The sequence below is a fragment of the Bos indicus x Bos taurus genome, chromosome 20 (genome assembly GCF_003369695.1).
Source record: "Bos indicus x Bos taurus breed Angus x Brahman F1 hybrid chromosome 20, Bos_hybrid_MaternalHap_v2.0, whole genome shotgun sequence".
Taxonomy (NCBI): Eukaryota; Metazoa; Chordata; class Mammalia; order Artiodactyla; family Bovidae; genus Bos; species Bos indicus x Bos taurus.
In genome coordinates this window covers 1,501,509-1,529,295 of record NC_040095.1, presented here as the reverse complement: position 1 = coordinate 1,529,295, position 27,787 = coordinate 1,501,509, and the positions used below count along the sequence as shown (strand labels likewise).

At 43.8% G+C, this 27,787-nt stretch overlaps 1 protein-coding gene across 1 annotated transcript in view; it reads right to left on the bottom strand.

The window, feature by feature from the left end:
* Window positions 1-27,787, bottom strand: part of DOCK2 (dedicator of cytokinesis 2) — a 457,789-nt gene that overhangs the window by 355,477 nt on the left and 74,525 nt on the right. The window contains exons 16-22 of the mRNA XM_027520183.1: window positions 26,756-26,828; window positions 26,532-26,635; window positions 24,381-24,564; window positions 24,126-24,223; window positions 20,064-20,153; window positions 18,822-18,922; window positions 17,905-18,039 (exon numbers count right to left, since the gene is read on the bottom strand). Of these exons, the coding sequence (XP_027375984.1) occupies window positions 17,905-18,039; window positions 18,822-18,922; window positions 20,064-20,153; window positions 24,126-24,223; window positions 24,381-24,564; window positions 26,532-26,635; window positions 26,756-26,828 (785 nt within the window). The remainder of the gene's footprint in view (window positions 1-17,904; window positions 18,040-18,821; window positions 18,923-20,063; window positions 20,154-24,125; window positions 24,224-24,380; window positions 24,565-26,531; window positions 26,636-26,755; window positions 26,829-27,787) is intronic.

Sequence of the window (27,787 nt, the reverse complement as noted above, 5' to 3'; positions counted from 1 at the left end):
CTCTTGTTCCACAAAGAGCCTTGACATTTGGTGTGTAGAGTTAAATAGAATTTTTAACATTTTCTTTACTAATGGTGCTGGTTTTTAAAATGCATGTGCAGTAAAACTCTGTTTAGAAATCTGAGAATACCTGAGGAGGTATCAAGTCCAAACACTCCAAGGTTTGCGTTCTTGGGGACCTCATCTGAGTGGTAGGAAGGCTGAGGGCCGGGCAAGGTCCCAGGAGAGGGCAGGTTGGCAGAAAGAGCTGCTGCCTGAGTCCCCGGACTGAGCTCTAAGCCAGAGACCTTCACAGCTCACTTCACTCCAGCACTGGGTCCCTTACCTCTAAGGAGACCACACGACCATTGAGGGAAACCTCCAGGACTCCTAACTGGCTTCTACTGTCAAAGAGTCAGGATGGGGTATGACAATCATGTAAGACCAAGCCTGCTCACACTGCCGAGGCCCCTCACATGCCAGGGCCATGTCAGTGCCCAAGGCAGAGCCTGGAGTAGGTAGGGGTGGGTCTTCAAGAGCCTGAGGATCAGCCGGGCACCAAGAGCCATTTTCTGTAGTTTTATTGAGTATAATTAACATATAAAACTGTGTAAGTTCAAGGTATACCATGTGATAACTTGATACAAGTATATGTTGTAGAAGGACTGCCACAATAAGGTTGGTCAACACATTCATAACCACAGAATTGTGTGTGTGTGTTGAGAACATGTAAAGTCTGCTCTTTCAAGTATATAATACAACAGCAGTCCCCAACCTTTTTGTCACCAAAAAGGGATTGGTTTTATGGAAGACAATTTTTCCTTGGACTGGGAGGTGGAATGATTTAATTTTCACCCACCACTCACCTCCTGCTCTGTGACCCAGTTCCTAACAGGCCACAGATGAGCACCACCCATGGCCAGAAGGCTGGGAACGGCTGTGATACAATATTGTTAACTATTGCCACCAAGGCCATTTACTATTCTTCATCTTCATCAGCACCATTTTCATCCAAGTCCCCAGTACCTCTCATTTGTAGAGGTTTCTGAACCACCTCCCTTCCTTCACTCTTAATTCCTTTCAATCCATTTTCTACACAATGGTCAGAGGGACCACTCTAAAAACACAAATGCCATGCTCCCTTTTTCCCTCAGAATATTGTCCAGATTCCAGGGCCTGACTTTCAAGGATCGTCAAGGTCTGTCCCTTACTGTCCTTCTAGGCAATCTTCTGCTACTCTAATGCCTCCATCACTGAATTCCAGCCACTCTGCCTTTCCACAGCTCAATTGAGCCGAATCTCTACTGTCTCAGGGACCTCCTGTCAGCTTTCTATTTACCTGCCAGGTCCTACTCATCACTCAGGTCACAGCTTGGACAGCACTTCCTCCAGAACACCTCCATGACCTCATGATATGATTTGACTGTTACATGCTCTCAAGGCATCTCATACACACACACCTCTCTTAGTTTCACATTCGCCACATCCCTTCCCACCTAGAGTAAAAATCCCATGTGTCTCCATCATTCACTCTCATATTTCCAGTGCTTAGCAGAGTGGTCTAGTGGCTATTCAATAAATATTTGTTGGGTAAACACTTAATTGCTAATGCAAACCAAACCTTGATCACAAGACTAATTTTTCAACAAGATGGAAACGTTCATTTTTAAGTCAAGGGCTTAAAAAGAAGAACCAGGTTTTATTGCCCAGCATGCCTGAGACAGGTATAAAATGTGTTGGTGCTGAATGTAGGGAAGAATAAATGCTGAGTTACAGGCCCTTTAGAAGCTGTAGGCTTGGCGGGGGGAAAGTTGACAGATACCCATGTACTGAAAACCTTTTTACTGGCTTTAGATTTCCAGGCCTGAAACGACCTGTGAATTAACAACAAGGCACACACTCCTTCTGCCCCTTGGATGCCTCCAAAATGGGGGAAAATGGCAAAAACTCAGATTCAGAGAAGCAAGACATGCAGTGCGTGCAGCAGACCAAGACGCCCGGGCAGGGCCTTCAACATGCTGTCTGCTGGCTTCCAGGGTTTAGGAGAGGCTGCCTTCGAACATTTATTATAATGGAGGAGCCACCAGATTATTACATTAAATCATACCAGGAGGAGGAAAATGTTGATCACAGAAGAGGGGCTCTGATCTACACAGGTGACCTTTAAAACCCAGGGCTACCCTGCTGACACAGCTGTGCATCTCTGGCCTAGAACCTGGAGCAGAACGCATCAGTCACTCCAGGAAGCAAGCCATGAAGGAGGAGGGAGGGGAAACTAAAAAAGCAATGGAGTCCCTGAAACCCAGAAGGAAAACTTTTACTTGGCTTGAGCAGGTATTAGAAAATTTATTCAACTAATAAATATTAGTTGAGCTCCTACTATATACCAATAATGCTGTCAAGGAATCTATAAAAGGAAACAAAAATCAATACCCAAATATGTAAAATGGAAGCTGTGATAGGCATTTGGGTGTCAATTTTTATTTCTCTTTTCAAATTCCTTGATAGTACAGTGATCATCATATAATAGATGCATGTTTGTGGTACATACTTGAAAACAAATGCATGGACAATGAGAATATGAAGAGATTTGGCCCAGAGAAGGACAGGGAGAGGTTCCCTGAGAGAGTAATGCTTGAGGTGACCCAGGAGATGAGAATGAGAGAAAATGAGGAGAAAGGGAGAAGGGGCATTCCATCCCCAGGAAAGCAGGCATACAGGCCCTGCAGCAGAAGGGAGCTGAGTGAGTCAGAAGAACCGAGTGGGGGACCCTGAATCCAGAGTGGAGAGAATCTGGGTAAGCTGGGTGAAGCGAGGCTGGGAGGCAGCCAGAGACCAGACCTACAGATCTTCCCAGGTCATGTGAAGTTTTGCCTTCATCCTGAGAACAATGAGAAGAAATTGGAGGATTTTGAGAAGGTGAGCACCTCCATCAGACCTGAAATGTGGAAAGATCATTCTGGCTGCAGTGGCATTAAAAGATCTCCTCCACTTTTGGCATTGTAGTGGAGACAGTGCCGTGGAGAGCATCTCAGTGAAAATGACTAGCAGAGCTGGATTTTTAAAATGAAGCCATGAACTGTTGACAAAGTACAGAACCCACAGAGGAGGAACACACTCACAGAGCAATGAAGCCAGCTTCTGCCTCTGAGGCACTGGCTCAACCCCAGTTTCTTTAAACTCCTGTGCGGATGGCTGCTCGAGGAAGAAAGGAATGACATCAGTCCTGGAGCCTACATATTGGAGACCCCAGCAATAAGCTGATGTCCCACGTTGCCTCACCTTCCTATAAAGAAGGGTGAGAAATAAATCTACTGCATGGAAAAAAACAGTAAGGAAACTTGGTGTTTGGTAGAGAAGGAAAACACACCTCTAGTCCTCACCTGGACTTTGTTTATTTGTGGTTGTGTTTTTTCCAAATTCACGTGCCTCACTTGGATTGTCAAGGAGAAATTTTGACTTAAAGAAGTCTCTGCTTGTTAGTGTCCCCCAAGTAAACCATGGAAAGGAATTTTTATTTTCTTTGGGAAAAAAATAAAAACTTTAATTCAAGGCTAAAAATACCTAACAACTAACAAAGTTGAAAGGGAAATAAAGTTAAAAAAATAATAACAGGGACTTCCCTGGTGGTGCAGAGTTGAAGACTTTACTTTCCAATGCAGGATGTGTGGGTTTGATATCTGGTCAGGGAGCTAGGGTCCTACATGCCTCGTGGCCAAAAAATTAAAACAGTTCTAATGAGGTAGATGAACCTAGAGCCTATTATACAGAGTGAAATAAGTCAGAAAGAGAAAGATAAATATCATATATTAACGCATACATATGGAATCTAGAAAGACTCTACCAATGAATTTATTTGCAGGGCCGCAGTGGAGAAACAGACATAGAGAACAGGCTTATGCACGCGGGAGCGGGTAGGAAGGAGAGGATGGGATGTATGGAGAGAGTAACATGGAAACTTAGACTACCATAAGTAAAATAGACAGCCAATGGGAATTTGCTGTGTGACTCAGGGAACTCAAACAGGAGCTCTGTAACAACCTACAGGAGTGGGATGGGGAGGGAGATGGGAGGGAGGGTCAAGAGGGAGGGGACATATATGTACCTATGGCTAATTCATTTTGATATTTGGCAGAAAACAACACAATTCGGTAAAGCAATGATCCTTCAATTTAAAGAATAAATAAATAAAATCAGGAAAAAAGATAAAGAAAGAAAACACAAGCAATATTGAACAAATTCAATAAAGACTTTTTAAATGGTTTTCATTAAAAAAAAAATCTTAAAAAAATAATAATAACAATAAAATGCACAAGGAATCATGGTCACCCAAAACAGAAACAGCAGATTTAGCCTCACAAACACTCTCCCTATTGGAATTTCCAACAAAGAATATCAACTCTCATATTTAATATGTTCAAAATATAGAAAGAATGCTTGAAATATGATCAAGAAACAAAACTTTAAAAATTATATTTGAATAAGAATCCTATGGAATTTCTGAAACTAAATAATATAATGATTAAAATAAAAAATTTCATTCAATGAATCAAACAGTATATTAGATGTTGTTAAAGAGGAAAACTGGTGGGCTGGAAAATAAGTTCAAAGAAATTAACCAGGATGAATCCCTAAAACCAAAAAGATAGAAAATATGAGAGTTTATGAGACATGGAGAATAAGAAGTCTAACATATATTAGCTGATACTTCAGAGAGATAATAGGATATATGAGGAAAATACAAAACTTGAAAAGAAAGATGAATGAGAAATGCTTTAAAATTGGTATTAAAAATACCAAACTCCAGATCCAAGAAAACTAATTTCTAGTTGTATAAACAAACTCATTCCAAAGTATAACACTGAGAAATACAGAATATCAATGAAAAAGAGATGATCTTAAAAGCCACCGAGAGAAAAGCAACACATGCCTATAAAGGAACAGCAGCAAGACTGAGAGGGAACCCTTAGAGCAATCAGAGTGGAAAAGAGAACTAGAGGTCTACATCCAGGGAAACTTCCTCCCCAGTTTCAGAATAAAGTCAGAGACTCTACCAATAAACTTTCTTATGATTAATATAAAAGATTTACCTGAAGTAGAAGAAAAACATATGGAAGATCAAAGATGACAGGAGAAGTGATAAGTTATCTCCACTGTGATAAGAAAACACAGTATGAAATCTGCCACCTTAACTTCTTTTCCGTTAAAGTATAGTAGTGTTGATGAACTTTCATTCAATCATATGAATAAATACTGACTGCTTAAAACAATAATAACGTCTAATCTGTGGAATTACCAGAAAAAAAGGCAAAACTGAAGTATCACTCAATTCTAGCATAATATTTAAGAAGGAAGTGGCAGTGTCTTTTAAAATCCTTTATTATTCAGAAGGACTGTGAAGATATTAACTTCAGATTTTTATTAAGTTAAATATGTATGATAGAATATCTAACTAGCCACTAGTAGAATTAGGTATAAAATGTATAACTTTCAAACTATTAAAGGGGAAAAGCAAGTGAGAAAATTGAAGACAATTCAAAAGAAAGAAAAAAAAAAAAAAGGACCAAAAAATCAGAGTGTTGGGGAAGACGCACATCTAAAATGATACAAATAAGTTCAAAACATCAGCAGTCACAATAAAATGTAATATTGATGAACATTATTGTCAAGTTAATAATAGGTACTACCTTAAACTGATTAAAGGCATCTATTTTTTAAATCCGATACATAATATAGATGACCATTTTTATTCAACATTGGTCTAGAATCCTAGCTAAGGCAGTAAGATAAGGAGAAAAAGAATTAGAAAGAGAGAAACAAAGCTTTCTATATTTACAGATACTATAATTGTCTACTTTGCAAATTCAAAGGGCTCAACAGCAAACAGACTCTACGAGGGCACGGATGGAAGCAGCAGGATCACTGGGGTGCGCTAACATGGTGATCCAGGCGTGAGGTGATGAGAGCTGTAAATAGGAAGTTGGTAGTGAAGATGGAAAGATGTGGATGACTTTGAGAGACATTTAAGAGGGGAAAAGTTTGGGACCTGATTGTAGATTATATGGGGGAGAAGGCCCACAAAACAAGAACTGTCAAAAAATCCCATTTGTCCACCTCAAACAACATTCTGAGCTACTGGTCAGTGAGAAGAAGGGACGTCATGAGATAGGTTCTGGCTATGCTGACTTTGGTTGCCTTTGAAATACAAAATATATCTAGTAAACTATCAGATGCACAGATCTGGAACTTGGTGAGGAGGTCAAGCTGGATTTCTGTGTGATCTGCATAGACTCTATAGCTGAAGAAATAGGTTTGAATTCAGCCACCTAGGGAGAGGGAGTTGAGTTAAAGGAAGACTGGGCCAAAATGAGCACTGAGGACCTCCAAAGGGTCTGAGAAATATAAGTGATACAAAAGAGTTCTATGCTATAAACATCAAGGGGAGAAAGGAAGAGAGAGAGGTTAGCAATATAAAAGGCTGTGGCTCATGCTACCTGGGATATTCTAAACTGTTGACTTAAGAATGTTACCATCTACGGCTTGTTCACAAAATACATTTGATTGTGGACAAGCTCTTCATTTTATCACCCCTAAGGTACCCAAGACTGGCAGCTCTGCCCTCCCTCCAGAATGCCCATCTGGTAGGAAATCAGGAAATAACAATTAATGATACTATTTAGCTTAGCAAACTGTGATTTGGAAAAATGTTCTTCTGAGGACAATTTCACCTGTAGACAAGAATGCATATCAGCATAGTGCACTCGGATGCTCAAATCAAGTGACTGACACTATCTGCAGCCTAAGGTAATACGGGTCTCTAGACCCTTGTATTAACAGATCATTGAGCAGTGACTATATATTTTTAAAAACCTGTCCAAAACTCCAACCAATAATTCATGGTTGCTAAAACATATATGGCATTAAAAAAATAGTAAATGTTGTGATTGTAGAACAATAACACTTAGCAGAGATGATATACAAGAAACAAACAAATCTGAAGGGGTTCCTCAAAGTGAGGTCGTATAGGCTGTGTGTTCCCTCACCCAATCAAATATGGGTAGTTTATGTCTTTGAATCTTACAGGAGGTAACCAAAAAGCGTTGTGGGGGTTTATGAAACACACGTGTTTCAATTTTAAATATGGAATTACTATAATGTAAAACACAGTGCTTTGTAGAACTATAAGCACTCTGCTGGTACTCAGAGTCCTTTACGCCTATCCTGGGTTGTGTAATTAACTCAGGGATTAGCGATTCTGTCACTTTCCACGGAGCTGCCCATCTCAGCTGGCACTGGACAGTCGCAGCTCCCTCTACAGCTAGCTCTACACTCAGGCTCAGTGCCCACCTCAGCATTAGACCAGGCAGCTGCCCCCAACCCACTCACGAGGCTCAGGACACAAGTGCAACGGCAGGGCACTCTCCCTCCAGTGTGAGCTCGCCACCCCATGCAAGCACCTGCAGTTAAACGCCTTTTGAGGGCTTCGTAAGACGCTTAGAATGAACTTTGCGAGGTAGGCTCTGCCTCTCCCTTCAGATTCATCTTTCTCCTAATCTCCCCTGTGCTCCCAATGTTTCAGCCACACTAGTCTTGCCTGTCTGTGCCCATGAGAATATTCAATTGTGTCTGACATTTTGCTCTCATGTGGACTGCAGCCTGCCAGGCACCTCTGTCCATGAAGTTTTCCAGGCAAGAATATTGGAGTGGCTTGCCATTTCCTACTCCAGAGGACCTACCCCACCCAGGGATCAAACCCGTGTCTCCTGCGTCTCCTGCACTGGCAGGCAGATTCTTTACCACGACATCACCTGGAAGTCCAAGTCTTCTCTAACTTTCTGGAAAAAAAGGACAACTCTTTGAAATGCTTTCTCATCCAAGCTCACTTGCTCAGACTCTCCCTCCCTTAAGGACTCTTCCTTCCATCCCTGTGTGGCTGGACTATCCGCATCCTTCACATCTCAGTGTAAATGTCGCTTCATCAGAATCCTCACAATAGCACTGGGAAGTAATCCCAATTTTAGATGAGGAAACCAAGTCACAGAGCTTAGGCCACTGGCCCACAACATACAAGCAGTTATTGGAATCATTAACTGCACTGCTGGGCCACCTATCTCAACTACTTATTTAATTCCCTTACCAGCATTTATCATGGTTTGCAGTGACTTGATGTTTTTTTTTTTTTATTTATTTTTTATCTCCCATGGTATTATACAAGGGAAGCATGGGGTCAGGGCTACATCTGTCTTGTTTACCACAGCATCCTAGCATAGAACTTCCAAGCAGTAAGACTCAAAAATGTTTACTGAATGAATGAAAAATAGAACTGAATTGAATGAATGTCTTTGCACCTGGCTGTGTTAGGCGAGTAGATCTGAGACACAGAGGAACTGGTTTGGAGATCTGAAGGAAAGTGATCTTATGTACCCCATAACTAAGTCCTTTTTAGCTTCCCATCCATCCCAAAGACACAATAAGAAACAACTGAGTAAGGTATTGGGTTGGCCAAAATTTTGTTCCAGTTTTTCCATACAATCTTACTATTATTCAGTACTTCCTATTAAGGAAACAAGTGCTACTTGGTGTGATGCCTGCGTTAAGTGGATTTGAAAGAGATCATAGAGTACATTGAGTCCTTTGACTCAGATCAGCATCCCCAACAATTAGGTGAGCCTGGTGAATTTCACTCCTCTGGCAAACTAGACCCTTTCTGCTCATATTTAGGTCCAAGGGATTTGCAAGCACATTTCACAAACCTACATATTTATCAGTAAATTGATCTACCACCCAAGTCATTCTCTGAGGAACTGTCAACCTTAGCATTTGACAGAAACAATTATTTTTGTGCAAAGGCAAAGATTCTGTCAGCAAGCTGACTCCTAGACTTCTAATGAGGAGTTAACAGAAAAAGGAAATCTTTTACCGCTTCAACCTGAAAGAATGAATATGTGTGTCCTCATGGCTTTTTCCCTTGACTATCGATAGCATCTTGTTCTGCAAAATTAAACCATTTCAAGGGACAATGGAAGCAAATAAGACCAGCGTTTTACCCTATGCTGTAACCAGAGTGTGAGATCGGAAACAAATAGGAAGCAAATGGCTCAGCCTCTGAGGGAGGGTGGGGGAAAGGCAGTCCAGGAGTATGCCCTGGCAAAGAGCAACCCGCAATAATTCCCATGCAGATGCCTGGAAATCAGTCAAAGCCTGATGCCTCTGCCCACAGTGGCCTCCTGGCTGGATACTAGGAAAGAGGCTAAACTCTAGGAGAGGCATGGCTGATTCACCAAAGATCTCCTAAATGCGAAATACCTTGCTCCTGATCAGTTTTCAGTTTCCAGGACCTCACAGTAATGGTTGGTACTACTGACACGCCCTCCTGGAAATGTTCCCTTTCCTGGCTCCTCCCTGTAATGCCAATTCTTCCTGTTTCCTTTCCTCATCCTCCTTCCCCAGGACTCTCCCCTCATCATCCTTCCAATAGGCTAATCTCCTGCATTTCATTCTGAGTTTTATAGCATTGCTCACCTTGTGCTACAGCTTCAAATGCCTCTTTCTACCAAAGGAGATCAATTTCTACCAAAACCGTATCTCCATTCTCCACTCCCCTGAACTCCAAATCTGAATCTAACAGCCTGCTGTGCATTTCCATCTGGCCATGTCAGTGAATACCACCAGTTTCACATATCCCAAACACATCGTCTTCTCCCCCAAACCTCCTCCTCCCTTCACTCATCATGCTGATGAGCAAAACCTGATAAAACGGACTAAAGTGCAGTGTCAGATCAGCTGATGGTCCCCCTCCATCAATTTCACTCACACGTTCAATCAGTTTGGGCAACCCTGCCATCTGTAAACCCTGACCTTCCTGCTTCCCTTCTTCTCCAGCCTCGCTGTGACTGTCTCGGCTCAAGTCTTCTCACCTGGGTTATTACAGTAGCTTTATTATTGAGCGCCTGCCTCCCCTCCTCCCCTAACCTTGTGCTGTGTTGTGCTTAGTCGTTCAGTCGTGTCTGACTTTTTGCAACCCCGTGGACTGTAGCCCGCCAGGCTCCTCTGTCCATTGGGATTGTCCAGGCAAGAATACTGGAGTGTGTTGCCATGCCCTCCTCCAGGGGATCTTCCCAAGCCAGGGATCAAACGCAGGTCTCCCACATTGCAGGCAGATTCTTTACTGTCTGAGACACAGGACACCAGGGAAGCCCTCGTACTAACCTTACTTCTGCACTAATCTTTCTAAAACATTCATCTAATCATGTTAACCCCCTGCTTTAGAATTGTGATGACTCCCCACTGCCATAAACAGCAGTTTCCAAAACTCTTCCTATGAGAAAAAATGTTTAAGTATGATTTACGTGCCTGTTTATATATAAATTATATCCACCTACTATTCTAAGTCAAATGTTATAAAGTTTAACTTCTTCATCTTAGGACAAAATTAAGAAACTTTAATATTTTCATCTGATCCCAGGAGATGAGTTTGTACCCTCCCACCCGGGGTAGCACCCTGCGCTCTGAGAGCAGCGTCTATGCCAATATCCCCAAGCACAGAGGGTGACGTCAGACTCCTTGGTCTAACTTTCAAGGTGTTTCACGATCTAGCTTCAACACCTCACTTCAAACACAACCTCCCTCCTCCACCACCGCAGCTTCCACCCACTAGCTGTGGTTCCACCAAAGTGCTGTTCATTGGTGGGCACAGGATAAAATAAAGAACTGAGACTTTGATGTCAGATCCCTCCCTGCCAATATCTAACTGCGTGACCTAGAGTCACTTTCTGTGCCTCTCTGGGCTTCAATTTCCCTTTCTGTAAAATGAATATAAAATTAATATAATAATACTGATACTGTGCAGGACTCTTGTGAGTATTCAGTGAGGTACAGTGAAGAATGACACAGGGCCATACACAAAGGAGAGGCTTTATCAAGGGTCCTCAGACTAAGTTCTATATCATATGTTGTTCCTTCTACTTGGAATTTTTGATTCTCCTTTCTTCCATGAGCAGAATTCATGAATACCTTTCAATGTCTAGTTTAAAAGATCACTTCCCCTGAGAAGAAAGACAGATCCTCCTGAGGCGGAATCTGTCATTCAAACCTGTCTGCCCCCAAGAGCCATTTGCAAGCTTCTGCTGAATCATATCTCATTGCTTATTCTAGGCATGCTGGCATTTGACTGCTGGCATGCATGTCTGTCTCACCCACTAAACTGCCACTACATGAGGAAGTCTGACATTAATTTAAGAATTCCTCACACTTAACAAAGTCCTTAGCACACAATAGGTGCTCAATAAAAGTTTATCAATATCTCCATATACAAAGGAGAAAGAAAGCTGTTTTAAATTGAAGAAGGAAATGGCAACCCACTCCAGTGTTCTTGCCTGGAGAATCCCAGGGACGGGGGAACCTGGTGGGCTGCCGTCTCTGGGGTCGCACAGAGTCGGACACGACTGAAAAGCATGTATACATGCAATTTCATGTTATAATAAGGAGAATTTACTTAATGATTTTCAAAGTGCTTTCACATATGTTTGTAAGAAACAGGCTGTTACCTCCCCTCTGCCCTATAGAAACTCATTAAATAGATAATAAATTAAAGACTTAGTAACCGCTTGATGATATCTGTTTGATGACAGTTCTCTCCGTTCTGATCTGATGCCAAGTTAATTTCATCATAAAATAATTCCATTAACTGCAATTGTGAAGTTTACTGAGCCATTACTGTCGTCAAAAAGTGAAATTATATTCAAAGCTGAAAACCAAGGCTCACACAGGAAAAAATGGCATTAATATGCAAACAAATTACATGCAAGAGAAACAGGAATAGCAATATGACCAGCATGCCGACCCATCCTCTACATAAACAGATGATTACATTTTAATATTTATTCATATGTGAACAATGAAAGCAAATCACAGTGGCAGGTACCTTCAAGTTAAATTCACATGTGTTTAACAAAGCAGAGGCTTATGTATTCTCTCTGACTGCAGGCTATACTGGGCATGCCTGAGCTTTATGCGCACAGCCTTGCTGCCTAACATATTCATGGCCTGGAGGATAGGCTAGTATATAATATTTACATAAGAAGAAATTGAACTGGTGGAAAGATGAGGTGGAGGCGGGGGAGGGGAGGGGGAGGCCAGGACAGGAAGAATAAAGCAAGATGCAAAATAAACAGGCAAAAGCGGGCATCAGGGAGCATGGAGTCATCTGCTGCTGCAGGCAATTAGAGGAAGGGCAAGGACGCCACACAGCCAGGCTGGCGGGCGTCTGCTCGAGGTGAGACCTGCGCTCCTCCCAGCCTGTGTTAGTGGAGCAGCAGCCCCGGTGCAGACGAACAGCACGGTGCCTGCCACGGCCAGCCTGGCCAGCCTTCCCAGGACGGGGAGGGCTGGGGAGCAGGGAGACCCCTGGAGACCCTGTTGCTCCTGTGAGGATGCTCAGTGCACTCCTCTATCCCTGACTTGTTTCCAAAGTATGTGAGCTTGGCTGGGCTGGCCCCACGACAGCTTTTCTTCATTCTTAGGAGATCATGCAGACAAAGCCAGGGTAGCAGGGGCAGCTTCACCATGCTGGGGGGGACAACCTTCCTGAAAACTCCTGCTCCAAGTCATCACTGTCTTCACTGAAGCCCTACTGTGCTTAGGGGTGGATGATAGCACTTATACCCACACAGCCTTGCGCCTCTCAGCAGCCCCAGCAGCTAACAGCAGCTGACCCTTCCAGCCAGAGCTGCTCCCTCTCAGGACAGCTCCTCCTGGCCAGCCCCACTCACACTTGCATGGTCCAGTTCCAGTTCTTGAATCTGCTTATTCAGATGAGGTAGAATGTGAAGCTTGCCCTACTGATTCTTGGCTGTGTGACCTTTGAGCTTGAACTGAGCCTCAGCTTCCTCATTTGTGAAAGGGGGATAGATGTGCTGCACCATTTCTTACTGAAGCAGTACCTCTTATGTGGGGCTTCCCAGGTGGCACTAGTGGTAACGAACCCACCTGCCAACGCAGGAGGCACAAGAGACATGGGTTTGATCCCTGAGTCAGGAAGATCCCCTGGGAGAGAGCATGGCAACCCACTCCAGTATTCTTGCCTGGAGAATCCCATGGACAGAGGAGCCTGGCAAGCTACAGTCCCTGGGGTCGCCAAGAGCCGGACATGACTGAGCAACTGAACATACCTACTATGTGCTGGGTGCTGTTCTCAGTGCTTGAGAACAAAATAGTGCTTAGAACAAAATAATCAGACTCATGGAGCTGACGCTCTAGCAGGGAGAGGGCTAGGATGTCATAACATAACATGTGATCGGTTCCACGAGGAGGAAAACTGACAAAAAGCAGAGTGAACAGGAGGGCAATCAAGAGTGCCAGGGGCAGTGGGTGCCGTCACACACAGGGGAGCTGTAAGAGAGGTCAGGGGGTGAGCAAGTGGGCGTCCGGGAAGGGTGCGAACGCCCTGCAGTGGGAGGCTGAGGCACAGCAGGGGGGCCTGCGAGGCCGGCACGGAGTGAGAGAGGAGATGAGGTCAGGAGATGAGCACATGTGTGAAGGCTGATGGAAGTAACGGGTGACGTGCACCAAGCAGGGAATCAGAGCTGGGGGTACTTGCTATGCAACAAGCACTGTCCAGCTCCCAGACGCCCATTAGTTCATCCGTTTGCACAACCACCCTGAAAGGCTTGTTGCTTGTTCAATGCATGCCTGTTTTATACACAAGGAAACTGAGCTTCGGGCAGATTAAGTAATCTGTCCAAAATCATAAACCTTAGTAATCGGTAGTGGTAGGATTCAAATGCAGAATTCAAACCCAAGCAGCCTAGCTCCAGAGATGGTGCCTTTAAGCCCAGAGCTGACTGCCTCCCCAGCCAACGGTGTGGATGAGCGTGGTGAAGAAGGAGCATGTGACGGCAGAGCAGCCCTCTGGAGAGGGCTAAAAGGAGGAGGAGGAGAAGGAAGCAAGAACTAAGCAGGTCTGTAATGACAGCAGAAGACATGATGCAAAAGAAAAGACTAGTAGAGCAGGCAAGGAACAGAGAGAGCTGGGCACACAGCTGCTCGGGCCAAAGGGCCTGACCACACACACAAGGCAAGTGAGAACTGCAGACACAGCAGGGGCCATGCACGGGGCCAGCAAGAGACCCGGATGAATTCATGGGCTGTAAATACTCCCTCCACTGAGGGCCTCAAACAGCACTGACGCCTGGTAAAGGTGTCCCTCTTCCTAAAAATTACAGAGCAAGAAGCGTGTCACACAGCATGAACAGTAAACCAAACTCTGAGCTGAATCAAGACACAAACTTTACTTTCTACTTTAAATTTGAGTGTTTGAAACAAAAACCCTTTCTGTCTCTACTAGGTGAAAACATAATAACAGCTAACAGATTTATTTTGCTTGTGGAATAAATATCAGATACTACATAGACACTTTGTGCATATAATCTCATTTCACCATCAAAACACTAGGATAAAGCTGGTTTATCCTCATTCACAAATGAGGAAACTGAAGCTCAGAGAGCCTGGGTCACTCACTAAGGCAGGTGCTTATGGGGACGGAAGTGTGCAGAGTAAGCACTGCCCATCACTGAGCTGACACTGCCCAGGACAGAGTGGGTATAACCACATCCCACAGCAACCCCTGTGCTCTGGCCTACAGCAGGGCTAGGCTTTATAAGCGGCACAGACATGTGGAAGCCAATGTTATTGCCCACCTGGGCTCTTGGTCCTCTCTCGTTTGAGAAGTCAGGCGTATAGCAATTCTGCAGGCTGTTTCATGCGCCTGGCCACAGGAAGGGGTGCTCTTACGGGGATGTCCATCACGTGGATAAGGGAAGCACAGGCTACTGCAGGCTCTAATTCCACAGACTCAGAAACCCTGGGGATCTGCTCAGCTGGCTGTCTGAGCTTCAGGATAAAAGTCACTGCAAGGGTTTTGTGGAGACTCTCAACACCCAGAACAGAATCACCTCAGCTCCTTCTGAGTATTCCTCACTATGCACTACACCTCCCAGGGGCTCAGGCGTTCAAGAAAAGCCCAATGGATATTGGTCAGGTTTCTGGCCACTCAGCATTTTTGGACACATTTCCTACAATTTAGAATTCTCCACATTTTTCCCCTCTTACAGAAGCTCAAACCTGCTCCGCTGCAACTACGGTACAGGTATGTGCCAGAGACACCCACCCAGACTTTGACTCAGGAGCTAGTGACATAAGAAGAGGGGACAGGAAAATCATTTTCTTTGGCTGATACTGAAGGTGAAGCCCCAACACTTTGGCCACCTGATGTGAAGAGCTGACTCATTGGACAAGATCCTGATGATGGAAAATACTAAAGGAGGAGGAAAAGGGGATAAGAGAGGATGAGATGGTTGGATGGCATCACTGACTTGATAGACATGAGTTTGAGCAAGCTCCAGGAGTTGGTGATGGACAGGAAAGCCTGGCGTGCTGCAGTCCATGGGGTCACAAAGAGTCAGACACGACTGAGCAACTGAACTGAACTGATGTGCTAGAAATGAACAGTCCTTTTAAAAATCCCAGTCCTTCTCAACAAGTTTTCTTCCTCTCTTACCCAACTGCATCCTGCATATTGATACAGGAAAATCCCTAGCTCCTGTAAATGCTCGTGTGCAGTATGCACAAAGAAAAGATGGTAAGGAACAACTAATGGATCAGCTGTAACTGTGCACATGAGGAAAGAAGACAAAGGAATAACAGGAAACAGAAACACAATAAGCTCTGAAAGCAATAATTATATTAACGATTTCCTACCAGCTGGCTTAGAAATCTCAAAGCACTGAAACAGCTATCTACCATTCAGAAATAAAATGTCCTCTTAGTTTGCAAAAATACCATCATTACTTCCTAATGTCCTTGAGGCTCTGCTGAAGAGAATTCATCATGAAAGAGTCTTGAATGAGCAAGACCTACCTTACCTCAGCATGAGGTCCTAGATACTCTTTGCTGGTCAGCCTACATTTCTGTTTATGAGAGAAGATTCAAGATTATGTCTGGGTCACCTTAGAGACATCTCCTAGTCCCCAAAATGCACTTCATCCAACAGACATTTTTTGAGTATCAATTATGTTCTATATATTCTATGCTGGGAGTACAGCAGAGAATAACAGATGATCCCTCTTCTTAAGAAGCCAAAAATCACTTAGAGTTCCAATAGCACTGAATTTGTACTGAATGAAGATCTGGGGCCTTTGCAAGATGAGAGACCTTCAGGTAGAAAGGAAGAAAGCAAATGTACAAATGCCCTGTGTTCCCCTGGAAGAAACAGACAAAGACTAAGAGAGGTAAGATAAGGAAGGAGGGAGGGAGGGAGGGAGGGACAGAAGAGACAGAAATCAGAAGGACAAACTGAGGCATAAGATATGACACACGGAAAAAACGTTCTTGTTAGATCTAAAGTTCTCACGTGGATATAGGATAAGATACCATGGCCTAATCTGGAATTATAATATTTGAATCCTTGACCACTTCCAAGACTCACAATTGTCCCCTGCTGTTTTTCAAATAATTGACAAGTATCTCTTGAATTTGGAAGAATACCCCTTAGACTTCAAATACACGATCTTCACCTTGACTATCTGACAAAATAGAGGAATTGAAACAGATCCTTCAATTTTAAAATAGCCTAAACGACATGCGCTTTGTGACATGGTTTAAAACACTCATCTCTTTCTATTCATCAACTGAAATATCAAAGAATTCTAAAAAGGAGAATCTCAAATGATTACCCATTTCAGCAGACTTTGAGTATGAAGCTTCCATAACTCATCCAGAGTCTTGGTCAAAATGATGAGTTACCGACTTCTACTTGGGGGGGACACAGTCCTCCAAGTAAACAAGTTCATACCATAAGTTGTTGACATGACCCATGGCTCAGAGGTGGACATGAGACCATAAGTGCACAATCTGCATATTCATTCCTGTGGTCACACTGTTTAACATCTTAGCACATGATCAGATAGTTCTTGGCATAGGATTTTGGTATAACAACAGGGAACCTAGAATTGCTTAAGCTAGTAGAATATGAATCTGAGGTTCTGGTAGCTTCCACATTGGACAACTTGCCTCAAAAGGCGACCAACAAAAGAAGCAGAGCCAAGATCTAGAGAGACAGAGACTCGTTGAATGGCACCAAGCATCTGGATCCAGCCATACCTACGGCCAACTACCCCGAGATTTTCAATAGTGCTAAATAAAACAAAACTCTGCCTCCCCCTGAGTCAGCTTGGTAAGAATCCAGACAGTACGTTTCCCATATGCTACTTTTTATTTCCTGTAACACACAGCCAACTCGGTCATACACACAACCAACCCCTGCCTAAATTCGCCTTGTAGCTAGTATGAACATAAATTGTTATTTTTCAGGTTGCTTTGGCATGACTCCATCTCTAAAGTCTTTAAAAAATGCAGCTAACCTCTGTGGTATTGACCATCACATATCAAATCTCTTAGGTGCTCTAACATGTCAGCTCCCTTTTTGGCCACTAGGATTTCACAGATAGGCAGGGCAACTGCAAATAACAGCTCATCTTCATGCACATCCTTCTAGAGCCAAATAAATGTCAGATTTTCTGAGTTCTGCTTTCCTATCCCCATGGAATATAGATTCCTGGAAAGCTTTCATCATATCTCAGATCAAATGAAGAATGTTAGGTGAAATGCAGAAGAGCCTCAAATCACAAATCATATTCACTGGAGGAAACATAACTCTTCAACACATGATTTCTTTTTTTTTTTTTTCCTCTCCAAATGAACTTGGAACAATTATCACCTATTCATAAATGTCTAAGTTGGATTTTTAAGTTGTTTTTAGTCAATGGCTGGCTGTAATTTTGTGAAAGAGTTTCTCCAATGGAACAAATACTGTTGTGTCCCAGAGGAATTGCAGAGCTAATCAATCAATCTTACAGAACAAGTACTCACTGTGAAAATAATGTCCTCGACCGAACAATGAACTTGAATACATATTCCAAAGCTTTCAGTGTTCTTAGGATTGGTTCACATTGCTCTCCTCTGCTGGAGGTGTCCAAGTAAGTCTTCAGCACCGTCATCAATTTCCTGAATAAGGGATTATATTTTCAAAATACATCTCTTTTCAACCCACAGCATGGTAATTAGTTTGCTTAGTAAATTACAAGGCATTCAATCAAAGGTTAAAGGTGGTAGTACAGCCAAGCTCACTCACTCATTTACATCATAAAAATAACTCTGCTTAAAAATATACATTTAATACAGGGAATGAATAAGTATTTCCTGCCCACAAAAAGCCAGCAAAGAAAAAAAATCTTTTCACTGGGAAAACCAGCCACAGTGAAGTTGTGAGTGCGGATGGTGGTGGTCATGATGTTCTTTTCAGTTTTTTCTTCCCACAGAAAATGTTCTTTTAATATCATAGAGCTCCTTTGTTTGGGAACTTTGTTTCTTTATTACCAGCAGGGTAGACTTTGAACTAGTGGCCTGCTTTTCCAGGCTCCTTCACCTTTTCCAGCATCATCTCTGACCTCTAGCCCTCAGCCCTCTATACATAAGCAATACTGAGCCACTTGTCACATACACCTTCTTTTCTCCAGCCTTGACTATTACAAATAGTTGTTCAATAAATGATAGCTGACTAACTGAATGAATGAATGAGCAAACACTGCCATGTACTTCTGTCACCATAAAATATTCATACTTACCTCTGAATTTGCGTATTTTTATTTAATCCAAATAACACAGGCCAGATGGGGTTTTGTCAGAAAATATAGAACTCACACAGTGTGGTGACAAAAAGAAACTACTCAAGCTTCTTGTGCCCTCGGCACCCTGGCAGGACAAGCAGAGGGTTCGCAGTTACTTACTTGTAAGCTAGGGTAGCACTGAAATGCTGTTGGATGTAAGCCTCCAGGACAGTGTTGAAATGCTGGAACTTCCGGTCAGCAATGAGACCTATTATGTAGATCTTCAGAAAGAGGCAAGGAGTCAGTGTTTGGGGGCAGACCCAGGACAGGAAGTCATAGTTACACAGTACAACTAAATCCCTATCAAAGTCTTTTGCCCAGGAATTAGTTCACTAACGTATCTTTAGTCCTTTACATTATGGTAACATCTCTTCCAAAAAGTGTTTCATGAAGGGTTTCCTAAGATAAAAGGGTTTCACAGCCAGTCAAGTTTGAGAAACCTCAGGTTATCAACCTTAGACTACCGTCTTTATTGCAGGACTTATCAGAGCCTTCTACATGCTTCTGTGCACTGTAAATCTCCAGGAGAGTTGGGCAAGGTTCAGCACTCCCCTGAGTTCTCAAGTGAGAGTTCTTCAGGAAACATTTCTCCTCAAGGCTAGCTTTATAGGCAGCCCTCTTGGGAAGCAATGGACTAAGTCACATTTGTCTCCAAGTTAGTGCTTTAAAAATGTAAATGTCACTGACACAAAGGGTTGACACATTCATACTTTGTTGGTCACTGACATCTTAATGTGGATATTTCTTCTGTTTATTTTGATATGACACTGAAAAGATGTGAGCTGGAACAGCAAGATCTTCCTGACCCAGGGACTGAACCCAGGTCTCCCGCATTGCAGGCAGATGCTTTAACCTCTGAGCCACCAGGGAAGCCCAAGAGGAGGCACAGACCATTTCAAAAGACGGGAAGAAGACAGATCTGAATGGTGTACCGCCCACTGAAAGATGGTCCAGATAGGCAGAGGAGTGTACTGACTGCTAAATTGGAGACAATGAGGAGGAAGAAAGTAAAAGAGTTAGGAAACATTTGGGGTGCTTTACAACCTGACCAAGGATTCACTCCCAGAATTCATGGACAGCCCAAGCGAATATTCATGATATTCAGCTTCATGTACTTTCAACCAGGGCCAAACCACCATCAACATCTGAACACTCCCATTTTAATCCCTCTGCCCATGCCTTCAAATCAACTCAAAACTAACAAGGCAAACAGGAACTCCTTTATTGGCCTGGTTGCTGAATGTTACAATGCCTCCAAAAAAATTCCTGGAAAAGTCCACGTGGGCCTTAAGTTCTCCGTGTTCTCACAGTGAGACACTATTTTAACGCCTAATGTCACAAAACACTGGCGCTCTCTCTTACCAAAGCATCAAAGACGAGGATGTCATACGCATCACTTTGAGAATGCTCCATCATGATGTTGAAGAGTGCATCCAGAGTGTCCTGGAGAAACTGGGCAAGATAACAGAGGTCTCATAAGGTTCCGGTGATACACAAGTCCCACCCCTCTGTGTCTATCTGAGAGAATGAAGGCACACACCATGTGCCACGTCAGGAGGGCCAGGTGCGCTCCTCACAAGAGCCAGAAACTGGAGCAAGCCAGTTGTCCGTCTTCAGCAAAGTAGATTAATACAGGGCGGTACTTTGGTATTACAGAACACGCCACAGCAACAAAAGTGAGCAAACTACTTCTATGTAGAAAGATGACTATAACCCTTGTGAGCATTGTACAGAGTAAGGTAAGTCAAGACACAAAATGTATGTTTATTATCACTCTATTTTTATGAAATTCAGTAACAGGCAAAAACCCATCTATGATGATGGTGGTAAGCTTGGTAGCTTACTGGTTACCCTTGAATGGGGTACCGACTAAGAAGGGGTAAGGGAGAATCTACTGCAGTGATACAAATGGACTGTATGCTGATCTAGGTGGTGCGTACACAGTTGTGTTGTTGTTGCTATTCAGTCGCTCAGTCGTGTTGGATACGTTGCGACCCTGTGGACTCAGCACGCCAGGCTTCCCTGTCCTTCACTGTTGCCCAGAGCTTGTTCAAACTCATGGCAATTGAGTCAGTGATGACATCCAACCATCTCATCCTGTCGTCCCCTTCTCCTCCTGCTTTCAATCTTTCCCAGCATCAGAATGTTTTCTAATGATTCAATTCTTCACATCACGTGAAAGTATTGTAGCTTCAGCTTCAGCATCACTCCTTCTAATGAACAGTCAGGATTGATTCCCTTTAGGATTGAGTGGTTGGATCTCCTTACAGTCCAAGGGACTCTCAAGACTTCCAACATCACAGTTCAAAAGCATCAATTCTTTGGTGCTCAGCTTTCTTTATAGTCCAACTCTCACATTCATACACGACCACTGGAAAAACCATAGCCTTGACTAGATGAACCTTTGTTGGCAAAGTAATGTCTCTGCTTTTTAATATGCTGTCTAGGTTGGTCATAACTTTTCTTCCAAGGAGCAAGCGTCTTTTAATTTCATGGCTACAGTCGCCATCTGCAGTGATTTTGGAGTCCCAAAAAATAAAGTCTGTCACTGTTTCCCCATCCATTTGCCATGAAATGATGGGACCAGATGCTATGATCTTCGTTTTTTGAATGTTGAGTTTAAAGCCAGCTTTTTCACTCTCCTCTTTCACTTTCTTCAAGAGGCTCTTTTGTTCTTCTTCACTTTCTGCCATAAGGGTGGTGTCATCTGCATATCTGAGGTTATTGATATTTCTCCTGGCAATCTTGATTCCAGCTTGTGCTTCATCCAGCCAGACATTTCGCATGATGTACTCTATATATAAGTTAAATAAGCAGGGTGACAATGTACAGCCTTGACGTGCTTCTTTCCCGATTTTGAACCAGTCTACTCTTCCATGTCCAGTTCCAACTGCTGCTTCTTTACCTGCATACAGGTTTCTCAGGAGGCAGGCAAGATGGTCTGATATTCCCATCTCTTTTCCATAGTTTGAATTTTCCACAGTTTGTTGTGATCCACACAGTCAAAGGTTTTAGCGTAGTCAATGAAGCAGAAATAGTAGAAGTAGTTTTTCTGGAATACTCTTGCTTTTTCTATGATCCAGCAGATGGTGGCAATTTGATCTCTGGTTCCTCTGCAGTTATGTACATGTGTAGAAATACACTGAACTGTACTTTTAAGATAAGTGCTCTGTTGTCTTAATATATGTAGAGTATATGTCAATAACAATTTTTTGATAAAAAGAAAAATAGAATGCAAAGGAAGACAACAGAATACCTTTTGAGATGACTTTTCCAGCTGCCTAAAGGCTTCAGCAATATGTGAACTGTGAACTTCCTGATGTTCAAGCTGGTTTTAGAAAAGGCAGAGGAACCAGAGATCAAATTGCCAACATCCGCTGGATCATGGAAAAAGCAAGAGATTTCCAGAAAAATATCTATTTCTGCTTTATTGACTATGCCAAAGCCTTTGACTGTGTGGATCACAATAAACTGTGGAAAATTCTGAAAGAGATGGGAATACCAGACCACCTGATCTGCCTCTTGAGAAATTTGTATGCAGGTCAGGAAGCAACAGTTAGAACTGGACATGGAACAACAGACTGGTTCCAAATAGGAAAAGGAGTTCGTCAAGGCTGTATATTGTCACCCTGTTTATTTAACTTATATGCAGAGTACATCATGAGAAACGCTGGAGTGGAAGAAACACAAGCTGGAATCAAGATTGCCGGGAGAAATATCAATAACCTCAGATATGCAGATGACACCACCCTTATGGCAGAAAGTGAAGAGGAACTCAAAAGCCTCTTGATGAAAGTGAAAGTGGAGAGTGAAAAAGTTGGCTTAAAGCTCAACATTCAGAAAATGAAGATCATGGCATCCGGTCCCATCACTTCATGGGAAATAGATGGGGAAACAGTGGAAACAGTGTCAGACTTTATTTTCCTGGGCTCCAAAATCACTACAGATGGTAACTGCAGCCATGAAATTAAAAGATGCTTACTCCTTGGAAGGAAAGTTATGACCAACCTAGATAGCATATTCAAAAGCAGAGACATTACTTTGCCAACAAAGGTTCATCTAGTCAAGGCTATGATTTTTCCTGTGGTCATGTATGGATGTGAGAGTTGGACTGTGAAGAAGGCTGAGCGCCGAAGAATTGATGTTTTTGAACTGTGTTGTTGTAGAAGACTCTTGAGAGTCCCTTGGACTGCAAGGAGATCCAACCAGTCCATTCTGAAGGAGATCAGCCCTGGGATTTCTTTGGAAGGCATGATGCTAAAGCTGAAAGTCCAGTCCTTTGGCCATCTCATGCCTCATCACTGACTCGATGGACGTGAGTCTGAGTGTACTCCGGGAGTTGGTGAGGGACAGGGAGGCCTGGCATGCTGCGATTCATGGGGTCTCAGAGTCGGACACGACTGAGCGACTGATCTGATCTGATCTGAAAGGTGACAGACCTTGTAAAAGAATGTCTGGAGGAGAATTTCTCTGTCACTGCTGAACTGGGTAGGTGGGTCAATGGTGCACAATTAAAGCATTGATCTTGAAATTCGACCCTTGCTTCTCCTTCTATGGGCAATTAACTGAAACTTGATAGCTACCCTCCCCCTAAGACATGTGTCAATATTTCCTACAGTCAAAACACAGAGCTACTACATAAAGTCTCAGAGTTTCCAGCTGTACTGAGTTCCTGACAGAAACAAGATCACCAGGAAACACTTTTCCCAATTCATAATGCTGGAGAGAGGGTTGCTTTAATTAGATTTGTACTTCAGACACTATATTCTCCACCACCATGTGGACACAACAAAACATCTGACATCTGCATTGTTTTCTGCTTGTTTCACTTAAAATGTGAGCATTGATGTCTTCCCTTTTCTCATGTTTAATATATAACATTCTCAAAGAAGTGGAAACAAGAATACTTTTTATTTCTAATAGCAACATGTTGATAATACTGAGAGATCACACTACTATAGCAACTTATAACAACAAAAGTAAATATTTACTCCTTGTTTAACCTTGTATGTTTCATATGCTTTAGTTCAATTATTGTACATTATGTGTAAGAGATTTGCTGAGTAATTTTTAAATATTTTTCATCTTGAAAGCTCATTACAACTCTGCCAAATGCGTCATATTGGTAATACTCCCACATGAAGTTGGCTAGTGTTCGAGCTGGGATCTATACCAATGTTGATCTATTTCAAGAGACTGAGGACAGCCCTGCTTTTCTCCAGCTCAGCATTCAGCGTCACTGAACCACATCATCCCCCAGCTTTATCAATAAAAGCTTCTAATGACAACTTGGGACACTGTCTCCCATTGTCAGAAGAAAATCTGTCCTGTCTCCCTGAACACTTTATCTCTTCCCCGAAGCCACTCATGACGTAAAGGTCTGTCCCTGGTGGATGAAAACAGGCAAAATGAAGTCCCGCTTACCTTTACCACTTCCTCTCCATCAACAATCTTCAATTTTTCTAAATTCTCCTGTAGCAGTTGTGGTTTCACACGCCACTTAAGCAAACCAAGCAGGCCCACTAAAATAGAGTCCAGACAAGCAGAATGACTATTTACTGGCCTAAACTGTCCACATCAGGACCTCCCCGGGCCTGCCTACACACACACACACACACACACACACACACACACACATACACACACACACACACGCAGAGCTCTCAATGGTTCCAGTACCGTTCTGGGTGAGCTTTGTGGAGCACACTAGCGTAGAGATGCAGAAGACATCCCGGGAGCTGACAGAGAGCCCCCCAACACTGCTGGAGCTTCGACTCAAGGTGGCCCCCTTGTTCTCCACGTGGTGGCGGTAAGAAGGAAGAGTCAGGTAAGAGCTGGCATCCTCCATTTTCTTGCTGTCTCCCTGGAAACAACACCCTAGTTACTCTCCAGCTGAAGGTACACACCCAGTGGTACGGAGTTTGCAAGGCCGGGCTGCACGCTGTAGGCGGGAGAGTCAGGAACAGGGAGAGTCAGGAACAGCGAGAACGCTATCAGAGGAGCGATGCGCGTCAGCTGGCAAGGTAGGACTATTTCCCCACAAAGCAGGCGAGACGCCAAGGTTACATTAATGGGAAAGGGGTTGAACATTCACGTATTTGAAGGCTCTATAGACTTCATTAATGGCACAGAGGGAACTGAAGATTCCCAAATAGCATATTTTAGTTCATTCTAGCTTTCATAAGATCTTAACACGAACAAGCCCACCAGCGGGATAAGGAGTCAGATTAAAGAGGGAAAGGCAGTGGACTCTGAAAGTGAAGGGATTTAGACCCTGTTCACAAGCCTGTGTTATTGTGAATATACTCCTCTGTCTCTCTGTGTCTCATTTTTCTCTTGATTAAACTGATTGTGAAGCATATTGCCTATGCTCCATAGCAAATTCTAGAAAGTTTGAGTGGACTAGGTGGCATAATGCGTACAGAACACTTAGGGCAATGACAGACATATCATTCCCTCAGCGTGCTGACGTGAATGACCAGAGACAGGCACTGCAGCAGGTGACGGGCACTGAGCCCCGAGTCTGCACTGGAGGCTGCAGGAAATGCTCGTGATGCTTCGGTGAACATCACTTACGCGTCACAGCAGCGATTACTGTCATCATCTCCAGCTTACAGATGAGGAGACCGAGGCTTAAGCAAGGTGACTAAATTGAGAACTGACTGCAAATGGAACTGTAAATCTATTGAGGAAGAATGGCTTTTAAGCCAAGAACTACCTGGACGCATCATAAATGAGAAAACAGAGGATGCACAGAAGAAAAAAAGGAGTATTCTGGAAAAGTCACAGAGACTCAGAGAAGGGTATCGTGTGATGAAGATTTGATGAGGCTGTCTTTGCTGTCCAGACCAGAGAAAAAGGGCAACCCCAGCCTCCAAGGCTGAGAAGGTCAAGGCAAGAGTGTGATCTTTGTGCTGACCACTTAGCCTTGCCTGTTCCCCAGCCACAGCCTCTGCCTCCCTTCCTATAGCCAGGTGCCAGCAGAGGCGTGCCACTGTCATGCGCAGGGTTGTGGGGACGCATGTACGATCAGGAAGACACACCCTGCTTCTCAAGAACAGTGCAAGTCTCACAATGCAGGAAGAACACAGCCGACAGCCACACTCTTCTACACGGCCCTTCTGCATGGGTCATCTTATGGTCATAAATACGACCATCACCGTGTGAAAAAGCAAACACGTCTCAGGAGGACACATGAGATGACTCCAGGTTAATCAACAGCAGGCTCAGAACCCTAAAGGCTAATATGTTTTTCTGTTCACTATAGTGGTGAGTCTCTCAAACATTTCTTGCTGGTCTTCTGCACATCCCACAGGCGTCTCACAGCATCGAAGCCCACTCTGTGTGTGACAGCCTCCCACTTACTGAGTCCCGTGCGTCCCTCACCGTCACGTTTATGGGGAATAACTCGTGATTCTCACACTCGCTCACTGAGGCCTCACAGATGAGGACATGCAGGCCCAGAGAAGTCCAGACTCTACCAGGTGTCACAACTGGAGAGCCCTGATGCGTGTCACTGGGGGTCCCTACTCTCATTTACCAAGCAATCCTGCCGTATCCCCCTCACTTCCGACATGCTCCTCGCTGCAGAGTTAATCTCAGCTCACGGGCTTCCCTGATGGCTCAGCAAGTAAAGAATCCGCTGTGATGCAGGAGATGCAGGAGACACTGGTTTGGTCCCTGGGTGGGGAGTACCCCTGGAAGAGGAAATGGCGACCCACTCCAATATTCTTGCCTGAAAAACCCCATGGACAGAGGAACCTGGCGGGCTACAGTTCACGGGGTCACAAAGAGTCGAACACAGCTGAGCGCAGCACAGAGACATGGTACCTTTAGGACAACCAAGTCGTGGCATCCATCGTGCAGAGTGGTCCCATCTTCCTTCATCAGCTTCACATAGGACATGGCAAAGTTCTTTTCTCCTTTGTCTTTAGCTAAAAATGGCATCTTTGAGGTTAGGAAAGGAAACGATACCTGGGCCACTCACCCACTACCAAAAGGAGTGATCCCACCCCACTCCTTTTAGGGCCGCAGAGATGCCATTTAGTACTCACATTCCAGGGATGACCGATGTCGAAACATGAATCGCAGGTGGATCCTCTGCATGTCTTCAATAGGGACGGCCACCTCAGCAGGCAGAAACCAGAGCTCAGGAGACCATTAGTTAAGTGGCCCTCCCCACTGCACCCTGCCTGCCCCCCAAAAAAGGCAGCCTGACCATTTAGCTGAGAGTGCTGTGTGCTGATACATCACCCATTCATCAAGCCTGATGAGCTGTAAATAAATTACATAAGAACTAGCAATGAAGAGAAAATAAAGTACCAAATGTAATCCATTTGGCAAATTGCATTCCCAGCCAATGAAAAGGGATCCGTAAATTATAGTGAGGAAAATGAATTTCCCCAAATTGATATAAAAGTCACATAACTTTAGCGCAGGATTTGATGCACTGCAAACTGCAGGATGCACATTTCCTTACACACTCCAGGAGCTCAGGCAATTGCAGCAGGGCTTAGCAAATTAACAGTGCTCATTAGGGGGCTTGCTGGAAGACTGTCATTTATGTAAATGAATAAAAATGTTTGAATCTGATCATATTTGAGACATTCTAGGGCCCATTCCCAGAGAAGGCAATGGTACCCCACTCCAGTACTCTTGCCTGGAGAATCCCATGGACAGAGGAGCCTGGTAGGCTGCAGTCCATGGGGTCGCTAGGAGTTGGACATGACTGAGCGACTTCACTTTCAATTTTCACTTTTCACTTTCATGCATTGGAGAAGGAAATGGCAACCCAGTCCAGTGTTCTTGCCTGGAGAATCCCAGGGATGGGGGAGCCTGGTGGGCTGCCATCTATGGGGTCGCACAGAGTCGGACACGACTGAAGCAACTTAGCAGCAGCAGCAGCAGGGCTCATTCCCATCTTTGGTTAGACATGGGTTCAGATGCTTATTCCTGCAAGGACACTGGGCCAAGACCGTCATCCCTTGGTCACCCAGTCTCACTGTCTAGTGAGTGGTCTTTGCTGTATCCTTGATGGAGGTGCTTTCGGCCTGGGTCTGGACTACCTCACCTACCAAAGCTCCACA